The sequence below is a fragment of the Lissotriton helveticus genome, chromosome 12, assembly GCF_964261635.1.
Source record: "Lissotriton helveticus chromosome 12, aLisHel1.1, whole genome shotgun sequence".
NCBI classification, from domain to species: domain Eukaryota; kingdom Metazoa; phylum Chordata; class Amphibia; order Caudata; family Salamandridae; genus Lissotriton; species Lissotriton helveticus.
This window is the reverse complement of record NC_136073.1, coordinates 886,885,182-886,912,306: the sequence shown is the minus strand read 5'-3', so window position 1 is coordinate 886,912,306 and position 27,125 is coordinate 886,885,182. Positions and strand designations below refer to the sequence as shown.

The window sequence follows — 27,125 nt, the reverse complement described above, 5'->3', positions numbered from 1 at the left end:
TGCGCAGCTTTTATCCTACAGGTCTGCGATCGAGCTGAAAGTGCACCATCACTGCCGCAGTCCGCCATCCGTTCGATCAAAGCTTTCAAAAGGACTTTCAAAAGGCCAATCACCCAAGTAATCCAGACTATCAATTGACTTTTGCAACCACTTTAAGGGACATTTTTTGTACTGCATTAAAACAAGACACCTCTGGGCACCCAGACGATAGACATCTCCTCCAAAGACGATTCTTCCCCCATAACACAATCCTATAGTGCATGAATGTTTGTTTTTTAAGGTACGTATTTTTGTATCTTTGTACACGCTCTATTTAGCCAGAGTGCTCTCGAGCCCCTCCAAAACTAGATATTTGCCTAATGTCATAAACCGTAGTTCTACATTTTTGCAACGCATTCGCAGGGACCACTCTCACCTCACGTACACCTATACTGGACCAAAAGCTAGCATTCCTCACACACGACACAGGGCATTCCTACATAACACCTGGTACCAACATATGACCGCCATAGGCACTCAAAGTACAAACGGATTATCCTACATATGTTAATTAATACCCCATGCCTAGGCACAGACAGGCTTTACTTATTCAAGGAGATAGCCCCTGAAAAAGTAAAATGTCTCGTCCACCTGTAACTATGTAGGATCAGGGCTAAGATTCAAGCCAAGAGTAGTACCCCGTAGGGAAATAGCAAACATCACCCGCTATGAGACTAACCCCACAGCACTGCACCTTTTCACCAATCCTAGCAACATCCAAACAGAGGTAGACAGGGTGCGCAGGAGGGGCACTATAGGGGAGGGCACTGCTTGGCCCCGGGATTTCATAGAAAAGAAGTTTCAGGAGGTAGCAAGACCACCGCACCAGTGCACAAATATGTCAGCTCCCGCCTCCGTCTGCGGTCCCAGTGTGGCCCCTAATGTATTTGAGACCACCTTCTTTAATGATAAGTGGATCCTGGACATGGAGTTCAAGTGCAGGGCCGTTCACCTCGATCACACTGGGGAAAATGAGTCCCATGGGAGGGAGTCCAAACCCCTAATAGTATACAAATGTTCACTGTATTCTCTATGTTTCATAGGCAAATTAACTATACCGCTGGGCAGTAACAAAAACTGTACAGTGATACTGCACATACTGGACCTGCAATAGGGCACCTCCACGTTGATGGATATGTACTGGCAATGCGGTGACCTGGCCTACACTCAGCTCATACACGGATGGCGGGGCCTTTGCAACCTCGTCACCATACTCAATGCTGGTCATCCCTGGAGAAGATATGTCTGAGTTGTCTCAACATCTGTTTCAGAAGAAAACAACTCTGTTGCGTCAGACTGAGAGGAGAAGAACTGCTGATTATTTTGGCTGGATTCAGGACGTTCCAGAAGAATTTAGACTCAGGTAAATGCGGGCCGGTCAATACCCTTTTTCACCATGCAAACAAAGGCAAACACCTGCTGGTTGCAAATAACCAGGTGGGAATTGCTGAAGATGAGAAATAATACTGAGCACGACCCAAAATCCACCTTATGGTGATGCAACATCAGTACATGTTGGACTTAACAGTGATGGAGGGTGGGGTGTGTACCAAGATTGGTGCTTCCTGTTGTACTTTTATCCCTGGAAATGATATCAGGCTCGAAAAATAAAAAAACAATTACTAGAACTGCAGGTCTAGTAACTTTAAAAATCTTCTCAACCTAACTGTAATGCACTTGACCTCTGTGAGCACATGTGACAAGTTAACAAGATTTAAAGGCATTTGTATTGTTCATTCCCTTTGTGCGCAATAAAGATGCCTTTAAATCTTGCAATCTTGTCACATCTGCTCTGCTTTCAGAGGCAGAGGTCAAAAGTCAGTTTGTCTTCCTACTCACCAGAGAAGGCGAGTAGAACCTAAAAACAGCTCGTCCTAATTAATTTTGGCTTGCAAATGCGAGCGGGCAAGTGGATTTTTCGAGCCCTGCATATGGACAATGGGACGTTAGCTACTGCCATCCAAGATCTGCATAATCCTCAAATCGACATGAAGAAGGAATGAGGTGCCGCAGCGCAGGACTGGTTTCATAGTATCTTTCTGTGGATCCCCCAATTGGGTGTCCAAACTATTCACATCAACTATACCAGTTTTCATTGTACTTCTGTTGTGTGGTTTCCTGCCAGTGAGGGTTTCCTGCTGTAAAAACGTAGTCCTCAAATTGGGTAGTATGCACATAGCTAGGGACAAATAACAGGCACTACAGACACACACACACAGTTTTGAATGTGATAACGGTCATGATATATGAGGAGGATAGAGTAGTTGAAAAATCAACCACAGGGGGGAACGTTGGAATGTGTGAATATGATGTCAGTGAATACCAAGGTATGTGCAGGCAGAACAATATCAAAGCAATAAATACAATGTCAACGTATGCCATAACCTGCGCCTGCATAACAATGTCAATATCTATAAATGCAATGTCAATGTATGCCATAATCTATGGCTGCACAACAGTGTTGATACCAACAGTAACAATGTGGAAGAGGTGTGGCGCAGTGGCCAGGGTGCCTGACTCCGGACCATGGGGTTCATGGTTCAATCTCCAGCACAGGGGCAGGTTAGCCCAGCACCATGTGACTCTGGGCAATATCTCACTTAATCTTCCCAACTGCCCCCAGCGCCTTGACACCCTTGGGTAATTGTGTGCTTTACAAATACTGAAGTTCATTTTCATTTCATTACGCCATAACAATGTTGTTACTAGTAGAAACAATGTTGATATACGTCATGATCTAGGCACGCATAAAAATGTCAATATTAGTAAAGACAATGTTGATGTATGCTGTGACAACTGTACACATAATGATGAGAATGTAAAAATTATATCAATGACTGCCATATTATAGAATTGTAATAAACTTGTATCAATGCTGTCGGATTCACCCAAGGTGACCTCCTCATCAACCCCGAGTCAGAGATACGTGATCAGCCAGGTCTTACGACCCAACCCACGCCTATCGTGTGAAAGGTCACAGGTGGCGTCTCACTCAGCCCAGAGACATAAGGGCACCCAGGAAAAACCCTGATAGATCACACAGATAGATAGTTGCACCACAAAGAGGTCCAAGGACATTGTCCCCAAAATAACACGTTTGGGCAATTGCACGTGTTCCCCCAAAATACCACAAAGCTAGATGTCACATATAGGTAGTAACACTTTGCCAATCAGTGGACGACATGCACACCACACAAAGTGATCACGCACTCCCCACACTGGACCTCTGGACACCGACACACTGGCCCACACAAGATTCCCCCAAAGTCGAGAACCATGTGTTCTTATCAGATGCACAAACTTGTTAATATATACCGGAGATGCTTTTTCAAGGATGCAGAATCGGTTTATTGTACCTCTCGAGATGTATATATTGTCAGCCAAAACTTTTACAAAGCGAGACTTTCCTCAGATGTACTCTGTCGAGACTCTCCTTGCCGCTGTGTTTAATTAAACCAACTTGTTCCTGTCTTGCCAGACGCCTCTTGTCTTTTCAATTATTTAAGGTAAAATCATATCTGAGCAACATTTTGATCCCCCTGAACTTGTCTGTGGTGGGTCGCTTGGCCCTCTCCAAGATTAGTATGCAGCCTTTGCTATTGCACCATTTTGTAAATTGGACGACTGCACCCTTGGGAAGTGGGGTGGCGGGGTGACGGCAGTGGATTAACTATATAAAACTTTATGAATAAATAAATAAATTTAAAGTGGATAGTGTTCATCTATCGCACTCAGAGTTTTATTCACAATCACTGTATTCCTCAATGCGTCAATCTCCGCCAGACACCACCTCCTCATGTTACAGAGAAACGAGGGGTGCTGTCGAGGATTTCCAACGTCTTGTCAAGAGACGCTTCATGAGGAGAATCGCTAAGTCTGCAAAATGCGCCCATACCCTAGAACTCTTGGGCCTGGATTGCAACCCCAGGATGCCGTGTTCCACCATTCGCCAGTGACCTAGCCCGGTCAGGTCTGAGAGGACAGTTTGTACACCCGACCAGTAAGTGGATAGTAAAGGGAAAGCCTATAACATACTCTACATAACATTCTCTACTGGAGACCTTATTTCGGACAAATGCTAGTATCACTCGTTACATTCCCCAGCATTGGGCGCCAGAAGGTGCCGAACCGGACATCCATGAGCTGATACAAAGGATACACACCATGGGTCACGATAGCCACCTAATCAGATGGCTATGCTGAGGACTATGCACACACGTGTTGGTTTTCCTAGATCCTCTGAGGGTCAAATAGGAGGGGGACTTTGCAAGTGAACTCCATGATAAGGAATGGGCATTCCTACTTGAATACCACAAAAAATCTATTGCAGCTCCCGCTTTAAGTTTATCCAGTTTTCCATTTTGCATAAGGCCTGCCTTACGCCACCCCGACTACACTTAATGTTCCCCGCAGTATTCCCTGCATGCCCCATTGCCGCGCGCCAGACGCAGATCTACTGTAAGTTATGGGCTTTACCTTTACTATACACTTACTGGTCGGTTGTACAAACTGCCCTTCCATACCTGAGCGGACTAGGCCACTGGCGAATGGTGGAACACTGCATCCTAGGGTTGCAACCCAGGCACAAGAGTTCTAGGGTCCTGGCGTGTTTTGCAGACTTAGCAATTATCCTCACGAAGCGTCTCTTGACAAGACGCTGAAAATCCTCGACGGCCCCCCTCGTTTCTCCTTAACGTGAGGAGGTGGTGTCGTGTCTGGTGGAGATTGAGGCCTTGAGGAATACAGAGAATTAGGAAAATAACCAATCGCAATGGAATGGGAAGCATCGCTGGAATCATTCAAAACACAGGAGGCTGACCGTGCATAATGTCCCCTGTCACAGACATTCTATATGATAGGTCTACCCCCTCCCTCCCCCCTCTGCCCTGACATACTACTGGACGTTGTACCCTTGTGCAGTTTAATATTGTACCCTTGTGCAGTTCAACCCAACACTCCTGATGCATTATATTCTAGATAGTGGCACACAGATATATAGTACACTATAGTGCCTCAGCCAGGTTTTCTTTTAGGAGAGGGAGGCATGGCGAAGGTTGGGGGAGTTCACATTGGTTATATATTCAAGACGCATATCTTTTGACAGTTAAGTAAATGTCGCGCATATCTTTTGACAGTTAACACCTTGGCTGCGGCACTAAACATTCCGATCGCGGGTGTGGTCATGACGGCTCCCGGCCGTCATCAGCACACGCCCACCGTGCTCATGACGGCTCTTAAGTAAATGTCGGAGACATTCTCCACCAACACTTTGTTCATGAATGCCATACGTTTAAAAGTAGAATGGTCAAATGTATATGTTTTGGACTATGGATGCACACTGACATCATTCGCTCTTCGGCTCTATACTTACTCGTCTGTTTCCAAAAACAATAAAGTTTGTAAAAAAAAAATAGCGTGCATGCATTTTCTTGCTCTCTCTCTTGCTTGCTTTTTTCTTACCTTCTGTTGTGCTTTAACGACACGTTTCAAGTCTCTTTCAGTTGTTCATTGCTCCCTTGCACAGCAGTGTTTGTTTTCACAAAGGATTTCAATCTAGCTAGACTGATTGTCACTAATCCAGTCATCTGTGCTTCTAAATTTCTCTGCCTTTGTAATTTCAGCTAGGTTTGTAGTTTACTGTTGTCTCTTCCTGCGCAAAATGACTCCACAAGATGCACCGTAAATTAAATAATGCACAATATTTTATCTCACCTTCCTGTGCAAAACTCCTCTGTTGGCTACATGAAGACGTAAATCAGTGTATGCGCAGTGTTTTCTCTCACTGTGCGCTGCAGTGTTGCTCTCCGGCCATCCTCACGGGAAACAACCTTTACAACGCAACTTTTACAACGCACTACCATTACAACAAAACTTTTACAACGCAACATCTATTACATCGCATGCCATTACAACGCAACCATTACAACGCATGACACTACAACGCATATCATTACAACGCATACCATTACAACAAAACTTTTACAACGCAACATCTATTACATCGCATGCCATTACAACACAACCATTACAACGCATGACACTACAACGCATATCATTACAACGCACTACCATTACAACAAAACTTTTACAACGCAACATCCATTACATCGCATGCCATTACAACGCAACCATTACAACACATGACACTACAACGCATACCACTACAACGCATGTCATTACAACGCATACCATTACAACGCATAACATTACAACGCATAGTACCCTTACACTATCCAACACTTACCCTACTGTTGCACCCCCTGGAGTTAGAATAGTAATTTTTACCCCTACAGTATCCAACACTTACCCTACTTTTGCAACCCCCTGGAGTTAGAATAGTAATTTTTACCCCTACACTATCCAACACTTACCCTACTGTTGCAACCCCCTGGAGTTAGAATAGTCATTTTTACCCCTACACTATCCAATACTTACCATACATGCAATGTAATGTTATGCGTTGTAATGGTATGCGTTGTAAAGGTAGTATGCGTTGTAATGGAATGCGTTGTAAAGGTAGTTTTTAAAGATTCGTTGTAATGGCATGCGTTGTAATGGATGTTGCGTTGTAAAAAATGGGTTGTAAAGGTATGCGTTGTAAAAGTATGCGTTGTAACGTCATACATCCCATCCTCACGTTTATTTAATTCCACTTGGCATGTGCTTTTGTCAGCTTCATGTTATATTGCAAAGCCTCACACCAGAAGTGATGACAAGTGCCTTTCATCCATCCCCTGCCCTCTGTACTAGCCTCTCTGATTTCTTTGCAGAAAAAATTCAAAAGCTTTACTCTTCGGTCCCGCCAGAAGTTGGCTTAGAAGGATCTGCCCCACCATCCAACAACCATCAGGTGTTTTTTTTTTAATTGTTTTCCAATTTCTGAAAATGATTCACTGGAGGAGCTATTGAATTGTAAGTCCGGCTCCCTAGAGGATCCCTGCCCGCTCAATTTCTCAGCATGGTTGCTTCCAGTGTAAATAAAAAATGTTACTCCAATCTGGAATGCCTCTCTGAAATCTGGAATATTCCCTGCCGTAAAGAAACTGGTGTTCCTGCTGCTGCTCAAAAGCCCAATGCGGACCCGAAATGCTAAGCAATTTTAGACCCATCTCATTGCTATCGCCACCTGTGAAAATTTTAGAAAAGATGATACAGCGACGACTATCCTCCTTTGTAGAAGCCAATGGTTTGCTACATGACATGCAATCCGTCTTCCGTGCAGGCTATAGCATGGAGACCGCTCTACTGGAAGTGTCTGAAACAGTCAGAGAGGCGCTGGACGGTGGTGCTTCTGCTATGGTAGTGGTGCTTGATCTCTCAGCAGCGTTCGACACAGTAGCTCATTCTACCCTGTTGAAGAGATTAAGCCATTTTGGCTTTCAGGGCACGGTGTTATCTTGGTTGCGATCTGTTTTAGAAGATCGATCCCAGCGGGTCTTCCTGTGCCCATTTTCATCTTCGCCCAAACCGTTGGTTTGTGGGGTGCCACAGGGCTCTGCTCTTAGGCCGCTGCTTTCCCATCTATATCTAGCCCCTTTGTCCACTCTTATCGAATCTTGGAGAGTGAAGGATGTTTCGTATGCGGACGACAAGCCGCTTGTGTTTTCGTTCAGAGAAAACTATGAAGCAGCCTTTCTTAATTTCAGTGTGCTTAAAAGATATTTCAAAGTGGATGAACAGCAACTTTCTGAAACTAAATGCAGATAAGATTGAGTTGCTCTGCTTTAGTCAGTCGGAATACCCTCCATCTAGCCTTTGTAGGCCTTCTGAATTGAATCCCCCACCAATCTGCTAGAAATCGAAGAATTAGGTTAGATGCTGGTCTCTCTTTTGCAGCCCAAATAAGCTATATTTCTTCATCCTGTTTTGTTAAGTTGAGATCTGTCGGAAAGCTATTGCGTTTTCTCCCAGAGGAGACTCGAAAGATCATTGTCCATGCGTTGGTAACCTCGCACTTGGATTTTGCCAAAAACGTATATCTAGGGCTTCCAGCTTTTCTAATTGTAGGCTACAAATCATACAGAATGCGGCAGCTAGGCTCATTCTTCACGTCCCTTTTTGCCATCACATCTCCTCCCATTTGAGACGACTTCATTGGCTTCCGGTTGCCAAGAGGATTGAGTTTAAAGCCCTGACTTTTGATTTCAGAGCCTTAAGGGGCATAGGCCATAACTATCTCATGAGTAGGCTCAGCATGTACCAGCAGGAGCGAGTCTTGTGAGATAACCACCTGAAACTTCTTCATATTCCAAGGTTTGCCAAAGCGTGATGAGGTGGCAGGTCATTCTTGGTACAGGCGGCTAAGCTCTGGAATTCCCTGCCCGCCCACATTCGCATGGCCAAGACAGAACAGGGATTCAGGAAAGATTTAAAAACATGGCTCTTCAGTCAAACTTAGATTTAGCTGGCCAGTCTATTCTTCAGTCTTGCTTTGAGTGCTGGAACACCGCAGTTGAGGTAGCCGCCCGCTGAACAAATGGCTTTGATTGATAGATGCAGTGGAGTATACCATCTGTGCATAGAAGTGTGCACGCGCAACAGTCCAAACCACCATATTAATAGAGACCAGAAACATATTTTGGTCCAATCACCAATTGACAGTACACTGATAGGTCGAGAGAACAGGACAGAAAATGTAAGTTATAGGGAACAGATCACTCTACAAAGATACTTGTATCCTTTTCTGGGTTTGTAAGAAACAGGCCTGTTAGACAATCACTCATATACAAGCCCACAGAGGCTATCAGGTGTCATTGAGGGTGACTTATACTCACATTTAGGAGTTTGGTGTGAGTGCCAACATAGAAAATTGTGTGGAAGTGCAATGCTTAATAACCCAACATCACAAAACAGCAATAAGAAATAAAGAAATGCAGTTTTTGCAACAAGATAAAGTAAACAAATCACCATGTAGCAAGAAAATTGAAAAACAAACAAACAAAAATCATAATGGATCCAAATATTAAAACCAAAAGAAAATTCAATGGTTGAAACATCATATGAAAAAGAAATACAAATAAAAAATATAACCAATAATAATTGCTAAAAATCAAGTGAAATGTCTAAAAACTTTTCAAAATGCAACCACTAAAAATGAACTGTAAAATTTCAACATTGAACGGAGTGGAAGCAATTGAAAATATCTCACATTAAATATAACCGGCAATAACATAATTGAGAACTGTATTAAATATTAACACTGTTGAAAATGTCAATGAATACAAATGGTAAAACTATCACCACAAAAATCAATGGTGCGACCAGTGATTAAAATTGCCCAAGGAAAAAAATACTAACAAGCATTTGCAATGCAATAGGTCTCGCATTAGGAAAGTGTGAGCTATTGGTATTGTAAATGACAATTTTTTTTAATATGTGTTGGCTTTGAAAATATATAAATTAATAGCATTGTTATTCACAAAGCCAATATCTTACACTTTCCTAATGCGAGTCCTATTGGCTATGGCAATGCTTTTTGGTAGCAAGCAAGGACAGTGCTGTTGTGGTGCTGAGTGATGATGTGGGTGGGCTGAGTGATGTGGTGGTGTCCCCAGAGTGATGTGGTGGTGTCCCCAGAGTGATGAGTGATGTCGTGGTGTCCCCAGAGTGATGTGGTGGTGTCCCCAGAGTGATGTGGTGGTGTCCCCGAGTGATGTGGTGGTGCCCCCGAGTGATGTGGTGGTGCCCCCGAGTGATGTGGTGGTGCCCCAGAGTGATGTGGTGGTGCTGTGGTGCCCCTGAGTGATGTGGTGGTGTCCCCAGAGTGATGTGGTGGTGTCCCCAGAGTGATGTGGTGGTGCCCCCGAGTGATGTAGTGGTGTCCCCGAGTGATGTGGTGGTGCCCCCGAGTGATGTGGTGGTGCCCCCGAGTGATGTGGTGGTGCCCCCGAGTGATGTGGTGGTGCCCCAGAGTGATGTGGTGGTGCCCCAGAGTCATGTGGTGGTGCTGTGGTGCCCCAGAGTGATGTGGTGGTGCCCCAGAGTGATGTGGTGGTGCCCCAGAGTGATGTGGTGGTGCCCCAGAGTGATGTGATGGTGCCCCAGAGTGATGTGATAGAATGAACGCTACCAACTTCGCCTTTTCTGGGGGTTTCGGCGCTTCTTTCCTGAACAAGACCTAAAAACCTTAGATCAATCTTTGGTTCTTTACATATTGGACTACTGCAACTCTCTCCTTGCTGGCCTCCCCAAATCCCACCTTTCCCCTCTAAAATCGATCCGCCACTCAGCAGCTCTCTTCGTATATGGGGCTAAAAGAAATGATCACATCACACCCATACAGTTGTCTCTTTGCTTGCTTCCTATCGAAGCTAGGTCAATTTACAAGACTGCCTATATCCCCCACAAAGCCTTGAACCTCCACCCCTCGCTATCTGCCTAATAAACTCAAAATCTCAGGCAACTCTAGACCTTCACAGAATGTGTACAACTTACTGCTCGAACGTCCTACCTTCAAAAGGGAAAGATTTATGGCTCAATCCTTTCCTGGTAATGCGTCCAGAATCTGGAACTCACTTTCTCCATCTCTCCCAACCACCACCTCTTTCCAGAACTTCAAAACAGATCTTAAAACTTTCCTCCTCCAAAGTCACTTCCTGGAATAACTCAACCCTTTTCTTGACCATTATGCCCATCTAGTACTCACATGAGGACAACTTTGTAAATATGTATTTTACTCCTGTTTTAACCTAACGCTGACACCTTTTTAAAAAAAGATATAGATATGCAAATAGTTGGAGCTGAAACTTGTTAGCGTGCTCAGTCTTTCTTCTGTACCCTTGTAACTGTATATATGTAACGTGTTAGCGTGTTTAGTGTATCTTGTGTACCTTATGTAACTTACCTGGTTCTTTTGTAAAGCGCTCTGACACCTGTGGGTAAAGTTTGCGCTATATAAAACTACAGTAAATAAAATAAAGTATCTCCTAAAATACCCTTCACTCGGTAGCCCTCTAAAGTTCACCCCCTCCCTCTTTTTGTCCTTGAGGTCCTTCGTGTGAGTCCCAAACATTGCCATGCTAGTGTGGGTGAGAGGTATCTGCAATGGTCTATGGAACTGTAACTCAAGCCCTGGAGCCTCCATCGACCTTGAGAGTGAGGAGCAGAGGTGGCACTTTATTACAGCCCCCATCACTGTATAAAAGGTGCCGCTTGAGTCCTGATATTATCATAAATCCAAAGGTTAGCCTCATGTTATATTATTATTTAAAGCACACACATGGACGCGCATCCTTCCCCGACCGAGGCTCGAACCCTGGACCCTCAATTCAGAACCAACCACTGACCGAGCCAGCGCCTCTCCTCACCTGCCCCTTGATGTCTCTCCCTATGGGCGCCCGCTACGCCGTCATCCCTGTCACCAGGCGCGTGCCCAGGTCCTCGGCGTCTTCGCGGCGCTAGAGTCTGTCGTCCATCTCTATGCCGCTCGCTGTTTCTTTCTTTGGTCCTCAGCTACCACCGGCCGCCCGCAGCTTTCGGCACGCTGAGTGCTCGTGCGCCGCGCTCTGGCGTTACACCGGCTGCCAGCCGCGCCTACTTCCTGGAGAAAAAAAGCGACGAAGGCGGCCATCTTTGAAAGGGCAGGTTTGGGAGTTAATTGAAAACTAATGGCATTGTCACGTATAACAAACGGGGAAAAATACATTTCTTTTTTATTTTAGTATGTTTCCCGTAAATCCTGTTTAATTTTTTTTTTAAATGTGTTGACATTTTTACGAAGACAATGCATTAGGAGCAATTACCTTTTACTCAAAAAGTTTTTGGAGCAAGTCGCGTATTATTTTCGGGATTCTGTACATTAAGTAATACGGGTGTCGGATTACTCCGATAACACTGAAATACCGGTTTAGCAAGTCCAAAACGGCCGCCTGATGTGCTCTTTTCCCGGGCAGGAGGCGTGTCCTTGAGCACCTGCCTCGAATGCCATTAGCCAATATGATGCCGGAAGTGGCGCTAGACCCGCCCTCGAGGCTCCCTCTTACGCTTGTCTTTGGGCAGGTAAACAAACCAGCCTGAGGCCACCTTCACCCGATGAAGCCCGGGCTCTCTCCCCGTCACACCGACCCAACTTTGGATTCTGCTTCCATCTCAACGTCAGCCCCAGGAAACACCTAGGCCGCGCCCGTGCACGCGCCCTGGGCGTACTGACGTCAGCGCCGTAGTAGACCAGAAGAAGAAACAAGCGTGAGGGAAGCCCCGCGTATGGTGATGCAAGAGCACAGGGAGGCGACGTGACAAAAGAGCACGGTGAGTGGAGGGGGGATATGTGTGTGTGTCTGTGTGCGTGTGTATGTGTGCGCGAGAGCCCGTGAGGGAGGGGGGGGTGTACGCGCGTGTGTCTGTGTGTGTTCGAGTGTGTCTGTGCGTGTGTCTGTCTGTGTGCGCGGGCGTCTGTTTAAGGGGGGGTGCGTGTGTGTATGCCTGTGTATGCGTGTGGCTGTGTATGTGCGCATGCGTGAGTGTGGCTGTGTGAGTGTGTTTGCGCACGGGAATATGAGGCACGAGAGGGGAACGGCGCCGTGCGCGCCCACGAGGTGAAATCTGCGCTCGTGCCCCTCTCGAGTCTACATTCCCAAATACGGGCAGCAATAGGTCTCGAGCAGACTACTCTGCTCGACCTAAAAACATGACACCTAAAATCCAATGAAAAAGTCTAAAATCTAGAGAAAACTGAAAAATGGTAAACATCAGACTTCCACAAAGTTGGACCTACGCAGCGCCTGGAGCCCATTTGCAAACACACGCAGTCACATACAAGGCAGGTTTTTTCCAGCTGAAGGGTTTTCCTTTTGGACACAGAAACTTAAATAGAAGGTAAAAATTCATGATAGGGACCCATCGAAAGGCAACACCAGACTTGGGTCCCACCAAATCGAATATCCCTGCATTCAAGCGATCCCAAGTCAAAATTCAAGCCATAGTTCACCTCAATTTTGGAACCCTGACTTTTTAGGTTTCTGTCAATCCGGATGTAGACGTTTTTACTGTAAAAGGGAAAAAATATATGCTTCCTATGCACCACTATTCTTTTAGCTATTCAGGGTAGGTCTCTGGTAACCATGGCCTCTACAGGACTTCCCCTGGAGTTTCTTGAATGTAGACCTCTACAGGACTTCCACTGGAGTTTCATGAATGGAGACCTCTACAGGACTTCCACTGGAGTTATATGAATGGAGACCCCTACAGGACTTCCACTGGAGTTTCATAAATGGAGACTTCTACAGGACTTTCAATGGAGTTTGATGAATGGAGGGCTCTATCGGACTTACGCTGGAGTTTAATTAATGGAGACTTTCGCTGGACTTCCACCAACGTTTCATGAATGGAGACCTCTATGAGTCTTCCATTGGAGTTTGATGAATGGAGACCTCTATGAGACTTCCACTTGAGTTTCATGAATGGAGACTTCTACGGGACTTCCATTGGAGTTTCATGAATGGAAACCTCTACCAGACCTCCATTGGAGTTTGATGAATGGAGATCTCTACAAGACTTCAACTGGAGTTTCATGAATGGAGACCTGCACGGGACTTCCACTGAAGTTTGATGAATGGGGACCTCTATGGGACTTCCACTGGAGTTGAATGAATGGAGACCCCTACAGGAATTCCACTGGAGTTTCATGAATGGAGACCTCTACAGGACTTACACTGGAGTTTGATGAATGGAGACCTCAATGGGACTTCCGCTGGAGTTTTATGAATGGAGCTCTCTACAGGACATCCACTGAAGTTTGATGAACGGAGACCTCTACAGGACTTCCACTGGAGTTGAATTAATGGAGACCCCTACGGGACTTCCACCAGCATTTCATGAATGGAGACCTCTATGGGACTTCCACAGGAGTTTTATGAAAGGAGACCTCCACAGGACTTCAACCGGCATTTCATGAATGGATACCTCTACAGGTGAATGGAGACCTCTATGGGAATTCCACAGGAGATGCATGAATGGAGAGCTCTATAGGACTTCCACAGGAGTTTCGTGAATGGAGACCTCCACGGGACTTCCATTGGCGTTTCATGAATGGAGACCTCTACGGGACTTCCACTGGAGTTTTGTGAATGGAGACCTCTACAGGACTTCCACAGAAGTTTGATGACTGGAGACCTCTACGGGACTTCCACTGGAGTTTCATGAATGGAGACCTCTACAGAACCTCCACTGAAGTTTCAGGAATGGTGGCCTCTATGGGACTTGCACTGGAGTTTAATGAATGGAGACCTCTATTGGACTTTCACAGGAGTTTCATGAATGGAGACCTCCACTGGACTTCCGCTGGAGTTTCATGAATGGAGACCTCTACAGAACTTCCACTGAAGTTTCAGGAATGGTGGCCTCTACAGGACTTCCACTGGAGTTTCATGAATGGAGACCTCTATTGGACTTTCACAGGAGTTTCATGAATGGAGACCTCCACTGGACTTACACTGGAGTTTCATGAATGGAGACCTCTACGGGACTTACACTGGAGTTTCATGAATGGAGACCTCCACCGGACTTCCACTGGAGTTTCATGAATGTAGACCGCTACAGGACTTACGCTGGAGTTTCATGAATGGAGACCTCTACAGGACTTACACTGGAGTTTCATGAATGGAGACCTCTACAGGACTTACACTGGAGTTTTATGAATGGAGACCTCTACGGGACATCCACTGGAGTTTCATGAATGGAGACCTTTGCAGGACTTCAACTGGAGTTTCACAAATGGAGACCTCTACATGACTTCCACTGGAGTTTCATGAATGGAGACCTCTACGGGACTTCCACAGGAGTTGCATGAATGGAGACCGCTACAGGACTTACGCTGGAGTTTCATGAATGGAGACCTCAATGGGACTTCCGCTGGAGTTTAATGAATGGAGACCTCTATTGGACTTTCGCAGGCGTTTCATGAATGGAGACCTCTACGGGACTTCCACTGGAGTTTTGTGAATGGAGACCTCTACAGGACTTCCACTGAAGTTTCATGAATGGAGACCTCTACAGAACTTCCACTGAAGTTTCAGGAATGGAGGCCTCTATGGGACTTCCACAGGAGTTTCATGAATGGAGACCTCTACAGGACTTACACTGGAGTTTCATGAATGGAGACCTCTACAGGACTTACACTGGAGTTTCATGAATGGAGACCTCTACGGGACTTCCACTGGAGTTTCATGAATGGAGACCTCTACAGAACTTCCACTGAAGTTTCAGGAATGGAGGCCTCTACAGGACTTACACTGGAGTTTCATGAATGGAGACCTCTACAGAACTTCCACTGAAGTTTCAGGAATGGAGGCCTCTATGGGACTTCCACAGGAGTTTCATGAATGGAGACCTCCACGGGACTTCCACTGGAGTTTCATGAATGGAGACCTCTACATGACTTCCACTGGAGTTTCATGAATGGAGACCTCTACAGGACTTACACTGGAGTTTCATGAATGGAGACCTCTACGGGACTTCCACAGGAGTTGCATGAATGGAGACCTCTGCAGGACTTACTCTGGAGTTTCATGAATGGAGACCCCTACATGACTTCCACTGGAGTTTCATGAATGGAGACCTCTACATGACTTCCACTGGAGTTTCATGAATGGAGACCTTTGCAGGTCTTCAACTGGAGTTTCACAAATGGAGACCTCTACATGACTTCCACTGGAGTTTCATGAATGGAGACCTCTACGGGACTTCCACAGGAGTTGCATGAATGGAGACCGCTACAGGACTTACGCTGGAGTTTCATGAATGGAGAGCCCTACAGGACTGGAGTTTCCCTCTGACAAAGCCTACCTCATCACCTTAAGCCAGATAGTCTGTGCTGGACGACGTCCATCCTATCCCTCTCACCAGTCTCTGGCCTTGCCCTGTTTTGTTGCCTGTGTGAAGCACTCACGTTTGACCCTGCTATGTGCTCTATCAACTTCTCAACTTTGTGCCACAGGGTGAATAGATGTCTAACTGGAAGCCTTGGTCTCCACAGATTGAGGTCTTACGGGTTCAGCCAGCTCTGAATGATGCATTTATTTTTGGGGAGCTGTCGTCCAGCTCCTGTTTAAAAGTGCTCCCATGCGTCATACTATTGTCGCTTGGACACATCGCCCGTCCAAGTCTCTTAGACTGTCAGCCCTAGGACTTTTCTCAGCCTGGAAGCATGCTCTGAGCAGGTTCTGAACCTAGAAAGGTGAGGATCCGCCTGAGAATAAACCTGGAGAAAAAAAGAATTCCTGTTGAGGGGACGTAATTCACCATGGTCTGGGAGTGTGAGAAGACAGGGTGGGCCCTGAAGAAATGCAAATTCTATTCTTCAGGGTCTGATGTCATTGGCGGCTACCCCTCTGACTGAATGAATGAATGAAATGAACTGTGAGGTCTCATGGCGAGTGGTGTTATCTCGAGGGCACAACACAGCTACGGTACAGTAACATGGCAAACCCAGAGGAAGCGGGTAGTGCCACAGTACATGAGAGATCAGGTAAAAACAGACATTATTATAAGGCAAGATTTGTTTGCTCCCACCCATCCTGACTGCATAGTGATGTGTAGAAAAATAGTATCAAGCTTGGAAGGTTCTGCCGTTATGGAGGACATCTCACTCTTCACCTGGAACATGCCCTCTCCTTCACTGAGAAGGCATTAACCAAAGGAAAAGACATGCAAAACCTTAGTACAGCATCACCCGGCCTGAGAGCCAGCCCCTTAGCCCCCCACCTAAAAGGAATGCAAGCAATTGCCCCCTTGCCACAGATCTGGTGCCCCTACGGCATTCTGAGAGGGAATGCCAGGCTACTTTACTTTTGCCTAACTTTTAGCAGACTGACCTTTGTGGCATCCTCCCTAGCCGGGGAGCATGCAAATGACCACGCCACACATGGAGCTCTGTAACACACGTCTTTATTCTTTGGCATGCAACCGTTAACTGAACGTACTACATTATAATCTTTATTGACCACACCCAGATACCTCCCGACTGATTACATAACTTTGTAAGGAATCCGACGAGGACCACAAGGGTCGTACTGCACATGATCACACGACACTACACACTCCCTACCTTCTGCACCGTAGCCACTGTATCACTTCAGGCAAATACAAACACAAAGTGAACTTGGGAGTTGAGTGATGACCACATAACCAAACTGAGAGAGAGTAAAAGTGCATAAAACTGACCTTTGGGCAATCTTCGCCTGCATAGCCTGCCCGCACGGAGAAAGAGCCGATGTCAAAAACCAGGGCGCCCACCTCATCTGACCAGAGACAAGAGGGTGGTGGGGTGAGGCGGGGGGAAAAGTGAAGGGGAAGAGGGAAAGAAATAAAAAGTCAGGAAGAGGCAAAACAGATCAGAACCCACTCCCCCACAGTTCCACAAATGAGTGAGCATAAGTCTGCATAATAAATTATGAAAAATAAACTGGATAAAAGTAACCACAAAGCTAGTCTTAGTTCCACAAAATGAATAACTGTGAGTGAAGCGGGTGTGGTGTGAGGTGCCTTGGCAGAGCTGGGTCAGCTGCTGTACAGGTATGACAGGTTGTGCTGCAGGCTAGGGTTGAGGTGAGTTGGAATAGTGTTGGACAACAGACTGGCATGTGCACAGTATGTTATGGTCAGGGCTACTGGAATTCTGCGATTCTGTAGCCACAGCATTTTGCACATAGTTATCGATTTGCCACGTTTGCCACATAATTCATCATCTGCTGTGTACACTGGCTCAAAAGTTACAAAAAGCATGTCAAGATCGACCGGTCACATGTCTCTTGCTTTTCTCTGTATTTGGGTGTCAATGTAGTACTAATGAGGTGAAACCTTTGACCAGATAGTGTTACAGTGTAAACATTTCAAAATAATGGGGGAATGCTAAAATTAAATGTGCCGCATTACACAGCATAATTTGTCTTTTCTTCAACATATAATTCAGTCAACCCTGAAGCATAATTTGGGCCTCCCCTGTCGCGTTTTTTCAGTGGCCCTTTTTTAGGTTGAGTCATCCTACAAGAACTCGAGTAGGGTCCCAGAAATGACTCAGCAAAGGGTTCTTAGGGCAGTATGGTGCTGCATTGACAGAGCAGGATGTGGTTCCCAGCACCAGCATAATGGGGGTGGTCCTGGAGACCTCTGTGTTAGCCCTAGCACTGAAATAACAAAAGCTGATTCCTGTGAGGATTAAGAGCCAGATGTACGACCCACCAATTTACGACTTGTTATTTGCGTCGCTTTTGCGACTCGCAAATTGGGATGCACAACAGTGTCTCAGACACGGTTTGCGATTCCTAATGGGGTCGCAAATTGCATGCCGCATTAATATTAACGAGGCAGGCGCAATCTGCGACCCCATTAGGAATGTCTAGGACTCACATGGATGGTGGCCTGCTGGGGTCAGCAGACCATCATGTCTGTGACTGCTTTTAAATAAAGCTGTTTTTTATATGCAGCCCGTTTTCCTTCAAGGCAAACGGGATGCATTAAAAAAAAAGAAAAATGTGCTGCAATAGCAGAGATAGCATAGGGCAGGTCTGAGGTGCACAGGTGTGCGTGGGTCCCTGTGCTGCAATAGCAGAGATGGCATAGGGCAGGTCTGAGGTGCACAGGTGTGTGTGGGTCCCTGTGCTGCAATAGGATAGTTAGCCTAGGGCAGGGCTGAGGTGCCCAGGTTTGTGTGGGTCCCTGTGCTGCAATAGGAGAGATAGCATAGGGCAGGGCTGAGGTGCACAGGTGTGTGTGGGTCCCTGTGCTGCAATAGGAGAGATAGCATAGGGCAGGGCTGAGGTGCACAGGTGTGCGTGGGTCCCTGTGCTGCAATAGGAGAGTTAGCATAGGGCAGGTCTGAGGTGCACAGGTGTGCGTGGGTCCCTGTGCTGCAATAGGAGAGATAGCATAGGGCAGGTCTGAGGTGCACAGGTGTGCGTGGGTCCCTGTGCTGCAATAGGAGAGATAGCATAGGGCAGGGCTGAGGTGCACAGGTGTGCGTGGGTCCTTGTGCTGCAATAGCAGAGATGGCATAGGGCAGGGCTGAGGTGCACAGGTGTGCGTGGGTCCCTGTGCTGCAATAGGAGAGATAGCATAGGGCAGGGCTGAGGTGCACAGGTGTGCGTGGGTCCCTGTGCTGCAATAGGATAGTTAGCATAGGGCAGGTCTGAGGTGCACAGGTGTGCGTGGGTCCCTGTGCTGCAATAGCAGAGATGGCATAGGGCAGGTCTGAGGTGCACAGGTGTGTGTGGGTCCCTGTGCTGCAATAGGAGAGATAGCATAGGGCAGGGCTGAGGTGCACAGGTGTGCGTGGGTCCCTGTGCTGCAATAGGAGAGTTAGCATAGGGCAGGTCTGAGGTGCACAGGTGTGTGTGGGTCCCTGTGCTGCAATAGGAGAGATAGCATAGGGCAGGGCTGAGGTGCACAGGTGTGCGTGGGTCCCTGTGCTGCAATAGGAGAGTTAGCATAGGGCAGGTCTGAGGTGCACAGGTGTGCGTGGGTCCCTGTGCTGCAATAGGAGAGATAGCATAGGGCAGGTCTGAGGTGCACAGGTGTGCGTGGGTCCCTGTGCTGCAATAGGAGAGATAGCATAGGGCAGGGCTGAGGTGCACAGGTGTGCGTGGGTCCCTGTGCTGCAATAGGAGAGATAGCATAGGGCAGGGCTGAGGTGCACAGGTGTGTGTGGGTCCCTGTGCTGCAATAGGAGAGATAGCATAGGGCAGGGCTGAGGTGCCCAGGTTTGTGTGGGTCCCTGTGCTGCAATAGGATAGTTAGCCTAGGGCAGGGCTGAGGTGCCCAGGTTTGTGTGGGTCCCTGTGCTGCAATAGGAGAGATAGCATAGGGCAGGGCTGAGGTGCACAGGTGTGTGTGGGTCCCTGTGCTGCAATAGGAGAGATAGCATAGGGCAGGTCTGAGGTGCACAGGTGTGTGTGGGTCCCTGTGCTGCAATAGGAGAGATAGCATAGGGCAGGGCTGAGGTGCACAGGTGTGTGTGGGTCCCTGTGCTGCAATAGGAGAGATAGCATAGGGCAGGTCTGAGGTGCACAGGTGTGCGTGGGTCCCTGTGCTGCAATAGGAGAGATAGCATAGGGCAGGGCTGAGGTGCACAGGTGTGCGTGGGTCCCTGTGCTGCAATAGGATAGTTAGCCTAGGGCAGGGCTGAGGTGCACAGGTGTGCGTGGGTCCCTGTGCTGCAATAGGAGAGATAGCATAGGGCAGGGCTGAGGTGCACAGGTGTGCGTGGGTCCCTGTGCTGCAATAGGAGAGATAGCATAGGGCAGGGCTGAGGTGCACAGGTTTGTGTGGGTCCCTGTGCTGCAATAGGATAGTTAGCCTAGGGCAGGGCTGAGGTGCCCAGGTGTGCGTGGGTCCCTGTGCTGCAATAGGATAGTTAGCCTAGGGCAGGGCTGAGGTGCCCAGGTTTGTGTGGGTCCCTGTGCTGCAATAGGATAGTTAGCCTAGGGCAGGGCTGAGGTGCCCAGGTTTGTGTGGGTCCCTGTGCTGCAATAGGATAGTTAGCCTAGGGCAGGGCTGAGGTGCCCAGGTTTGTGTGGGTCCCTGTGCTGCAATAGGATAGTTAGCATAGGGCAGGGCTGAGGTGCACAGGTTTGTGTGGGTCCCTGTGCTGCAATAGGATAGTTAGCCTAGGGCAGGGCTGAGGTGCCCAGGTTTGTGTGGGTCCCTGTGCTGCAATAGGATAGTTAGCCTAGGGCAGGGCTGAGGTGCCCAGGTTTGTGTGGGTCCCTGTGCTGCAATAGGATAGTTAGCCTAGGGCAGGGCTGAGGTGCACAGGTGTGCGTGGGTCCCTGTGCTGCAATAGGATAGTTAGCCTAGGGCAGGGCTGAGGTGCCCAGGTTTGTGTGGGTCCCTGTGCTGCAATAGGAGAGATAGCATAGGGCAGGGCTGAGGTGCCCAGGTTTGTGTGGGTCCCTGTGCTGCAATAGGATAGTTAGCCTAGGGCAGGGCTGAGGTGCCCAGGTTTGTGTGGGTCCCTGTGCTGCAATAGGATAGTTAGCCTAGGGCAGGGCTGAGGTGCACAGGTGTGCGTGGGTCCCTGTGCTGCAATAGGATAGTTAGCCTAGGGCAGGGCTGAGGTGCCCAGGTTTGTGTGGGTCCCTGTGCTGCAATAGGAGAGATAGCATAGGGCAGGGCTGAGGTGCACAGGTGTGTGTGGGTCCCTGTGCTGCAATAGGAGAGATAGCATAGGGCAGGGCTGAGGTGCACAGGTGTGCGTGGGTCCCTGTGCTGCAATAGGATAGTTAGCCTAGGGCAGGGCTGAGGTGCCCAGGTTTGTGTGGGTCCCTGTGCTGCAATAGGATAGTTAGCCTAGGGCAGGGCTGAGGTGCCCAGGTTTGTGTGGGTCCCTGTGCTGCAATAGGATAGTTAGCCTAGGGCAGGGCTGAGGTGCCCAGGTTTGTGTGGGTCCCTGTGCTGCAATAGGATAGTTAGCATAGGGCAGGGCTGAGGTGCACAGGTGTGCGTGGGTCCCTGTGCTGCAATAGGAGAGATAGCATAGGGCAGGGCTGAGGTGCACAGGTGTGCGTGGGTCCCTGTGCTGCAATAGGAGAGATAGCATAGGGCAGGGCTGAGGTGCACAGGTGTGTGTGGGTCCCTGTGCTGCAATAGGAGAGATAGTATAGGGCAGGGCTGAGGTGCACAGGTGTGTGTGGGTCCCTGTGCTGCAATAGGATAGTTAGCCTAGGGCAGGGCTGAGGTTAACAGGTGTGCGTGGGTCCCTGTGCTGCAATAGGAGAGATAGCATAGGGCAGGTCTGAGGTGCACAGGTGTGTGTGTGGGGTCCCTGTGCTGCAATAGCAGAGATGGCACAGGACAGGGCTGAGGTGCACAGGTGTGTGTGGGTCCCTGTGCTGTAATAGGAGAGATGGCATAGGGCAGGGCTGAGGTGCACAGGTGTGTGTGTGTGTCTGTGCTGCAATAGGAGAGATAGCATAGGGCAGGTCTGAGGTGCACTGGTGTGCATGGGTCCCTGTGCTGCAATAGGAAAGATAGCATAGGACAGGTCTGAGGTGCACAGGTGTGTGTGGGTCCCTGTGCTGCAATAGCAGAGATGGCACAGGACAGGGCTGAGGTGCACAAGTGTGTGTGGGTCCCTGTGCTGCAATAGGAGTGATTGCGCAGGGCTGAGGTGCACAGGTGTATGTGTGTGTGTCTGTGCTGCAATAGCAGAGATAGCATAGGGCAGGTCTGAGGTGCACAGGTGTGTGGGGGTCCCTGTGCTGCAATAGGAGAGATAGCATAGGGCAGGTCTGAGGTGCACAGGTGTGTGTGGGTCCCTGTGCTGCAATAGGAGAGATAGCATAGGGCAGGTCTGAGGTGCACAGGTGTGTGTGGGTCCCTGTGCTGCAATAGCAGAGATGGCATAGGGCAGGTCTGAGGTGCACAGGTGTGTGTGGGTCCCTGTGCTGCAATAGGAGAGATAGCATAGGGCAGGGCTGAGGTGCACAGGTGTGTGTGGGTCCCTGTGCTGCAATAGCAGAGATGGCACAGGACAGGGCTGAGGTGCACAAGTGTGTGTGGGTCCCTGTGCTGTAATAGGAGAGATGGCATAGGACAGGGCTGAGGTGCACAGGTGTGTGTGGGTCCCTGTGCTGCAATAACAGAGATTGCATAGGGGCTGGTGTGAAGTGCACAGGTGTGTGTGGGTCCCTGTGCTGCAATAGCAGAGATGGCATAGGGCAGGGCTGAGGTGCACAGGTGTGTGTGGGTCCCTGTGCTGCAATAGCAGAGATTGCATAGGGGCTGGTGTGAAGTGCACAGGTGTGTGTGGGTCCCTGTGCTGCAATAGCAGAGATGGCATAGGGCAGGGCTGAGGTGCACAGGTGTGTGTGGGTCCCTGTGCTGCAATAGCAGAGATGGCATACGGCAGGTCAGAGCTGCACAGGTGTGTGTGGGTCCCTGTGCTGCAATAGCAGAGATGGCATAGGACAGATCTGAGGTGCACAGGCACTCCCAGGTGTGGCTCCCAGCCCTGTAATAGCAGTGCTGCTGCAGCTCGCGCCTGAGGCGCCCTGCAGAGCTGTGCACAAGCCTTGTGCATGGAGGGTGCACCCCCCAGGCCCTGTGCTGCCTTACCTCCTCCATACACGCCCCCGCTCATCCTGGCCGGCCCCGGCAGCCCTGCAGCTGCAGCTGCTGATGATGATGATGATGATGCAGAAGCAGCTGGAGGAAGGCTGGCTGGATGCACAGCCCAATTTCTCTTTCCTCCCCCCACCCCCAAAAAAATTTGGAGAATGACCCTGTCTTCTAGCCAATCACAGCACAGGACAACCGACGGTCGACGCTTCCGATTGGCTGACGGCAGGAAGTGGGCGGGTTGTTCCAGCTCGCACCTCTCGGGCTCTTAAAGGAACCGCCCGGCAAGGGAGGAAGAAAATGTGATAAAAATATATAAATATATCTGTAAATACAAATATGTGCATTAAAATAGACGTCTGGCTTTCGCGGCCTCCGGGGAGGGGCGTCACACGTCGCGCCCTGACGTCACGACGGCACCAGGGTCCTCATTGTTTGGGAGGGAGGAAGAAGATGCTCCTGGAGGGATGGCTGCCATGATGCATGGCACAGAGGACCAGAAAACTGGTCTGTGGGTCGGTGCTCTTGATGCACAGGCCTGCGGACAACGCGCTCCTCCAAAATCGGAATCTCAGAAAGAGAGCGCTCAGTGGGTTCATGCACCGGTTACTCATTCCTTTTTCATTTTACAGGCTCAAGCTCATTTCAGTTAGCCAAAGCATGCAATGCAATCAAACCAATTTAAAGGCTGCTCGGTGGGTTCCTGTCCAGGCTCCAGATATGTGTGTATCCCAAGTACTGAATTGCAATCAGAGGAATTCACAATTCGAGCTCTAATAAGCATGCTCGGTAGGCTAGTGTGCCTGTTGTAGAGAGACCTATATAACTTGCTGTTCACGGCTTCCATGGCCAGAAAGATCGGTAGGAGTCAATTCTAGGAGGGAGGGGAGAGGAATACTGAGAAAGAGAGAGAGTGTGTGTGACAGTCAATCCAGGTAAAATGGATGGTTGGTGAAAGAACTATGCTAATCACCTTGTTTTCTTTTTATTCCCTCCCCCTCCGTTGCACAGTTATTTATTGTTCTTGCTGTATTCTTTATCCGTGGTTTGCTTACTTACTGCCAGCCTTCTACGGAATGTAATGCCCTTCTGTTTTTCACAGTGTGTATATGAAGCGCTCTGATACCTACGGGTCTAGCTAGCGCTATATAAAACTTTTAAAATAAAAGAATGTGCCTGTTAAACTGGGCTACAGTACCTGTATCTCACATGTCCTATCCCTGGCATGATGTCATTGTATCTATATTTATTTAGCACCAGGGCACAAATCGGGGGTACACGCGGTTGGACGGCGTCCACCCACCACCCTGCCAAGAGGTTGGGCCCCACTGAAAAATATGCTGAATTTGTCCCGGTGTCATTTGCAAGCACCGGGACACATTCAGCAGAGCCTGCGCGTTGTTATCTGCTTTCAATCCATAACAACCTGCTGGCGGGAGGCAGCTCTCTTATTTCAGACTCCTGCTGGGCCCATAACAAAGGCCGAATCTGAGGGGTCATCAGGCCTCCTTTTGACAGCAGTCAGGAGCCTCACACCTAGAAGCAAACGCAGCAGAGGGGAAACAAAGGCTCACACCTTGTTAGCACTTCACACATACTTGAGAGAGGCAGCTTTTCACTTTGTTCAGATTCCATTTAGGTCGATATGCCTGTGCTGTAAGAATGTCAGATGTGCTGGTCTTTCCCAGTATCTACACAAAATACCATTTATATAGTGCTGACTACCGCTGAGGAGGTGTTGTAATTATTTAAATATCACTATTTTTTCTTGTAAAGCACTATGGGTAGAGGAAGTTTATACTAACAAAAGGCCACATTCTTTTATGTGTGGCTTACAAAAGTGTGAATCTTCTGCCAAAATCAGGAGGGTTTCCCTGTATACTCGAATTGTGCTCCAATGAACTCATGATAGACATTAAACATATATACAAGGGCTTCATATCTGATGTCACTTCTTATGATGTAACACCCCTTGATGTCACTTGCATACTCATTAACTAGGTTAGTCCCCCCACTTATTTTTTTTAGGACTTGTGCCCTGGGATGTATGACATTACAACGCATGCTTTTACCACGGGAAACATCCTTTACAACGCAACTTTTACCACGCAGTGCCTTTACGACGCAACTTTTACAACGCAAACCATTACAACGCATTGCGCTGGGGGCGCTCTAGGATAGGGAATAAGTTTAATTCACTATCCAACACCATCCCTAGTGTCCACGGGGACTGGAGTTGGAATAGTAAATTAAACTCTGAGGCTCTGATGTGGAGTGGGAGGTCGTTCCATGCTTTGGGAGCCATGTTTGAGAAGGCTCGACCTCTGCATCTGTTTCTGTGGCTGCGTGCATTGTCAGATTGGTACGGCTTGCACTCGGCCAATGGGTGATGGGCCGGTATCTGAGTTGCATCTGTGGGCCGCTGTTCTAGGCAGCATGGAGGATGATTTGGGCTGTGTCTGTGATGGTCAGATGCCGCCAGGGGCCCAGTGGGTGCTTGAGCGGCCTTCCCGGAGGCAGATGGGCTTCTATTACCTCCGTTTTACCAACAGGCCAGAGGTGTCATTCCCAGTCTCTCCCTGGCCCAGCGCATAAATGTGTGCAGATTGGGCAGGGGGCTTGAGGCGAAGCGAGCTAGTTTATATTCAGGTGTGGGTCACCATTGTGAACTAATCCATGCACAGAGTCCTGGCAACATTTTTTTTTCTCTCAGTGAAGTTAAGAAAACACGTCTCTTTTAGAGAACCTCCTCACCCCCTACTTTTCATAACACTTAAAACACTGAAGCAGTGTTTTGTGAAAAGGTGCAATCCTCAAATCAAACCCACTTTTTTAGGGTACCCGGCCTATTTTTTATCCTAACCCAACCCTGGTTGTGTGGGATGTGCTATGCTATCTGTAGATGCAAGATCGTGGCTGGAGTTAAAATGTACCTTTTTAATAGTGGTTTGAGCCAAAGACAGTTTATTGCATGGGGAAAGTGGGCAATTGCCCAAGGCCCCCACCTTCCAAAGGGCCCCCTTGAAAAAACGGATTTATTTTCTCTATTTGACCTCTGTCTATCCTATTTCTCTATCTGACCACTCTCTCCCACTGCCTTCTTTCATCTCGGACTGTCTTTTTATTGTATCTCATTAAAAAAATGGGGGTCCCAAGCAAGACATATTTCAACTGTGTTAAAGTTTAACATATAATTTAGCATTGTTTGTCATCATGCGGGCTTGAATTAACAGGAAATGTGTAATAAAATTAAAATTTGTTCTGTATAGGGCCCCCAAAAACCATAAGATGAGACTGGACAGTGACGTTACGAAACTTTACGGGGACCCCTGCACAGTACAGGGACCCCCCCTCCCCCGGGCCCTCCCTGGATCCAGTCAGGAGTTCTCAGGCCAGGGGCCCGCTGCCTGTGCACAGGAGCTCGGGGCCCCCGCAATGCAAGGGTTGCAGTGGCTCTTTCTATGCCACTGACACTGGGCTGAGCTCTGCTTCCGGGAAGTTAATCTGCAGGTCTCAGGATATATTTAAGTATGATATTGCCCCCCACGCCAAGATCTGCCTATAACCTACAGGTTCAAATCCTACAGGGTTAACTCTGTCTTTCATCCTTTTGAGCTCATTAAAATGAGTAAAGTTGTGCTGGATAAGAAGAACTTCTCTTGTCAAAATGCCCAGAGATGACATATTTTGCTGTGAACTTTGCAATAAAGGTCAATATTATGAATATTGTATTGTATTGTATTGTATTTGCATTTATATAGCGCTTACTACCCCTGACGAGGCGTCGAAGCGCTTTTTCGGCGAGTAGCACGCTACTCCGGGAACCATAGAGGATTAGTGAAACAGATGCATAACCCAGGTTCCTTTGATCTCTTTGTAGGTTCCAGCTACAGACAGCTTTATCTGTCTGTTGGCAAGACCTTTCCTTTCCAATACATCACATGAACCTAGAGAGGTCTGCAGGACAACCTTTTGCTTGTGATTGGATGGCTTTGTTTTCTATCTCCCATCCCTGCTCCTGCTTCAATGGCTCTCCC

General features: G+C 48.1%; 1 protein-coding gene across 1 annotated transcript in view; it reads right to left on the bottom strand.

Annotated features, from left to right (window-relative positions):
* ACTL6B (actin like 6B) overlaps nucleotides 1-23,219 on the bottom strand; it is a 173,348-nt gene extending 150,129 nt beyond the window's left edge. Inside the window, exons 1-2 of the mRNA XM_078671622.1 lie at nucleotides 23,086-23,219; nucleotides 17,197-17,273 (exon numbers count right to left, since the gene is read on the bottom strand). Of these exons, the coding sequence (XP_078527748.1) occupies nucleotides 17,197-17,273; nucleotides 23,086-23,110 (102 nt within the window). The 5' untranslated portion in view covers nucleotides 23,111-23,219. The remainder of the gene's footprint in view (nucleotides 1-17,196; nucleotides 17,274-23,085) is intronic.
* Nucleotides 23,220-27,125: the final 3,906 nt, after the last annotated feature.